Source organism: Triticum aestivum, unplaced genomic scaffold (assembly GCF_018294505.1).
Source record: "Triticum aestivum cultivar Chinese Spring unplaced genomic scaffold, IWGSC CS RefSeq v2.1 scaffold278823, whole genome shotgun sequence".
Classification (NCBI taxonomy): Eukaryota; Viridiplantae; Streptophyta; class Magnoliopsida; order Poales; family Poaceae; genus Triticum; species Triticum aestivum.
The window spans coordinates 1-4011 of NW_025239085.1; the positions used below are offsets into that span (position 1 = coordinate 1).

General features: G+C 40.1%; 1 protein-coding gene and 1 non-coding gene across 2 annotated transcripts; both read left to right on the forward strand.

Moving 5' to 3' along the window:
- The first annotated feature begins 100 nt into the window (after positions 1-100).
- Positions 101-1827, forward strand: LOC123176699 (histone H3.3-like). Its single transcript, XM_044590790.1, has 6 exons — positions 101-112; positions 431-511; positions 700-776; positions 868-958; positions 1065-1165; positions 1734-1827. The coding sequence occupies exons 1-6, from the start codon at positions 104-106 to the stop codon at positions 1825-1827; spliced, it is 453 nt and encodes a 150-aa protein (XP_044446725.1). The 5' UTR covers positions 101-103.
- Positions 1734-1816, forward strand: LOC123176700 (small nucleolar RNA SNORD24). The gene has a single exon (XR_006488626.1). It is a non-coding gene; the product is annotated as a small nucleolar RNA SNORD24 (small nucleolar RNA).
- Positions 1828-4011: the final 2184 nt, after the last annotated feature.

A 4011-nucleotide genomic window follows, 5' to 3' on the forward strand; every position in this document is an offset into this window, starting at 1 on the left:
TTAGGTGATCATGGTAGCCTTGTTTTCTTTAGTGTTAAAAAAAGTACTAGGCTGCAGTTTTTTAGTGTGTCATCTTTATATGTGTCTTTCGAGTGAACAAACTATGCTAAAGGTAGATCAAGACTTTCATCTGAAGTGGAATTCTATCTTGGGTCTGATCTTTTGAATGAAAAGTTTTAGTTAGAAATACACTGCTTTCTATTTGAAGGGGTGTATAGCTGTGTTGTATGACGTTGTTAGTTTTTGATGTACAAAAATTTGGTAGGTATTCTAGCCTGATGATTGTTGGGACTTTATAGTTATTGAATGGATTTGGTAGCAACAAGGTGCCAGGCACAATTTACTGGTTATGACAAGACTATAGTTGTGTTATTGTGATATTCAATTTATAGAATTGACTATGTTCTATTTTTGCTTCAGGTAAACCAAGGTTTTGCCCATGGCTCGTATTAAGCAGACTGCTTGTAAGTCCACTGGAGGAAAGGCTTCTAGGAAGCAGCTAGCCACCAAGGTTTGTGACTGCAATATTGATAGTTTACCTATGCCATGTCTTTATTTATGGTTTAGGTAAATTGAACTGGGTATAATTTGAACCTCAACCTTCATTGCCAGCTTATGACCAGATATCCTACTGATGTATATGGACTATCATGGTATTATTGTTAATTTGACCATGTGCTCTACTTTGCTTTTTGACAGGCTGCCCGTAAGTCTGCTCCCACAACTGGAGGAGTGAAGAAGCCTCACCGTTACCGCCCTGGAACTGTTGCTCTTCGGTGTGTAAAATCTTCCAACCTATTCTAGCATGTGTTATAGTTTTGTTTTGAAGTATTCTCAAATGAGTAAATTTTGTGCTTGACTTTGCAGTGTGATCCGCAAGTACCAGAAGAGCACGGAGCTGCTCATCAGGAAGCTTCCATTCCAGAGGCTTGATAGGGAGATTGCCGAGGACTTCAAGGTGATCAATCAACTTGTGCACTACATTGTGATGCTCTTGTTGTGTCAACTCTTATAGTATGATGAATCAAGTAAACTAAAAGCACCATCCTGTTCTGTCTGTGCAGACTGACCTCCGCTTCCAGAGCCATGCGGTGCTGGCCCTTCAGGAGGCTGCAGAGGCCTACCTGGTGGGTCTCTTCGAGGATCCGTGGCGAGAGAGCTTAAGGTGCTTGCTTTGCCCGTGGGAATGTCTCTGGCGGGCATCTGTGCCTGCTTTTGCTGCTGTTTTTAGTGATTGTTTGGAACTGCTAGCTCTAATTTAACTTACTTCTCGCTCCCCTGTTTCTGCTGTCAGTATTCCCATGGGAATTTAGGTAACTATAGTAATACTGTACAAGAAACATCATTGCATTACAAGTTGGGTTTGAATCTACTTGTGAGCAACTGGGTGTGCCCATTCTAGAAATATGATATGTAGATTTGCTTCACAGAACTGATGATGATGCACGTATTTGGAACAGTCCAGTCCATTCTCACAACCAATTAAGTCTAGAGCTCACACCTCTCTGTTGATGATGCACGTACATTCCAGTTAAAGAATAACACAGGATTAATTGATTCTTGGGCTCTTCTAGCCGTGCTTCTTACTCTAGGTTCCAAGTAGAGATTCCTATATACGTATACTTGCTTTGCTGCCGATTCCTGACTCTGTCTGTCTGTTTTGGAACTGTAAAATACAGTGATGCCAAACATCGCCTCTGCTTCAACTGATTAATTTTCTGCGTGCTAAATAGAGCCTGTGATGTTATCAGAATACTTGCTACTCTTAATGGGTTTATCCCACTTGATGATCTTAACCACCAAGATCTCCGAGGCTCTTATTTCTAGTCTAATGTTATCAGTACAGTACATCCACTGTTTGCATGATAGATACATATATGTGACATCAATTTGTCGTTGGATATTGCTGGAAACTAGCCATGTCACATCAATTTCTTGGTTGTCTAGTTTGTTATGTCACATCAATTATATGCTTTTTCTGAGATTGTGTTTTAGCTACTGCCACTTTGAGCTGTTGTAGATTTTAGTTATCAATTACAACAAAGCATTCGTACATTCCAGACTTGATCTTACTACTAAATAGCACCCCCTGTTGTTGTTGTTGTTATTCACCCTATCCTTGTTGTTCTGTTTTCTTGTTGGCAGATATTTTGAGTAAATTCAAGACGAAAGATGTTCAAAGAAGCTCCAAGACATTCTTATATAGCAAGTTATGTAATAATAGATGGGTTATCTGGGAATTTAATGTATCTTCTCTCTGTTTGTGAATGAAATAGTAATTATGTATGTGATTTAATGTATCTTATCTCTGTGAATTTCATGTATGTTTCAGAATTACAATTCCTGTTTCATATGAAATAGTAATTATGTATGTGATTTGAAAATGTGTGCAATGAAAACATGACTCATACTACCCACTTATCAAAATAATTTGAGCACATTTGAAATTTCTGACGTGTGGGACCAGTGTATGATATTATGATATTTGGGACAAATGTAAAACAGTGGAAAATAAAATAGCAAAAAGTAAAAGATCATACGCTGTAAAAGGCCGCATCTAGAAATAAAAAGGCCAAATTGTTGGGCTAGGCCCATGTAGCTAGAGAAAATTAATAAAGAAAATATACAGTAAAATGGCCGAATTGTTGGGCTAGGCCCATGTAGAAAACCGAATTGGACCGGGTTGAATCTTGTGCCACATCAGCTTGCCACGCTGGATGCCTACGTGGCCTGGGGAGGTTGCTAGTGACCAAAACGCCACAGTAGACGTATTTTGGTCATAAACATCTTCGACCATTCCATAAGAAAGGTCGCTAATGTCAGTTTATGACGGCCAGCTTTTGACCTTATGTTTTTGGTCACAAATGAAAATTTGTGACCATTCAGTGACCAATAGTGGTGGTCACAAGTTGACATATTTCTTGTAGTGCATTCTGGGGCAACACTTGCAGTTGCATGCCTAGTGTCCGACATGCAACTACCTCACTCCGCCCACACACACTCTCCCACCACCCTCCAGCAAAACAAGGGGCGATTGCAGTTCAGGGTGACACTTGCATTTGCATGCCTAGCGTCAGACATGCAATCCCCCCCCCTCTCCCGCCGCCCACTGACAAAACAAAGGGTAGTTGCAGTTGGATGTGTTGGCATGCAGTTTCACTCGAGGGTGACACTTGCAATTGCATGCCTAGTGTCAGATGTGCAACTTCCCCCTCTCCCGCCACACTCCGACGAAACAAAGGTTCGTTGTAGTCGGATGGGTAAACATGCAATTGTAGTCGGGGGTGACACTTGCAGTTGTGTGCCTATAGCCAAACATGCAACTATGCCCCCCTCCCGATGTCCTCTGACATAACAAAAAGACCAGTTGCAATAGGGTTGGTAGGCATGCAGTTGCAGTCAAGGACGACACTTGCAGTTGCATGCCTAGTCTGAGGCATGCAACTATCCCCTCTCCTGCCACCCACTGACAGAACAAAACTCAATTGCATTCGCTTGTAGACATGCAATTGTAGTCGAGGGCGACATTTGCAATTGCATGCCTTGTGACAAACATGCAACTACCCATCCCCTCTTCCACTGTTCTCCGATAGAACAAAGGTCAGTTGTAGTCGAGGGCGACACTTGCAGTTGCATGCCTAATATTATGTATGCAACTTTACGGTGCGCTCGTGAAAAAAAACATAGCGCATAAACACAATAAAACATTATTTTTGGGTAATACACAAAGAAACAAAGTAAAAAATATATAGACAAGATAAAAATAAGCAAATAAAATAAAAGTCCATGTAGAAAAAGCAACGACAACTCAGAATAAAAAATTATCACAACAACATGTGAGAATAAAAACTGTTCATGCGTGTCAAAATATAGGTTCTTAAAAAATTGAATGTTCCATATTTCCTAAACAAGAAAGATAATAAATAAAAAATGGAAATACAAGTAAAGAAATAAAAGGAAAATCTACTAAAAATAAATGAAAAAGAAAGTTAAAAAGCTAGACAAGTACAC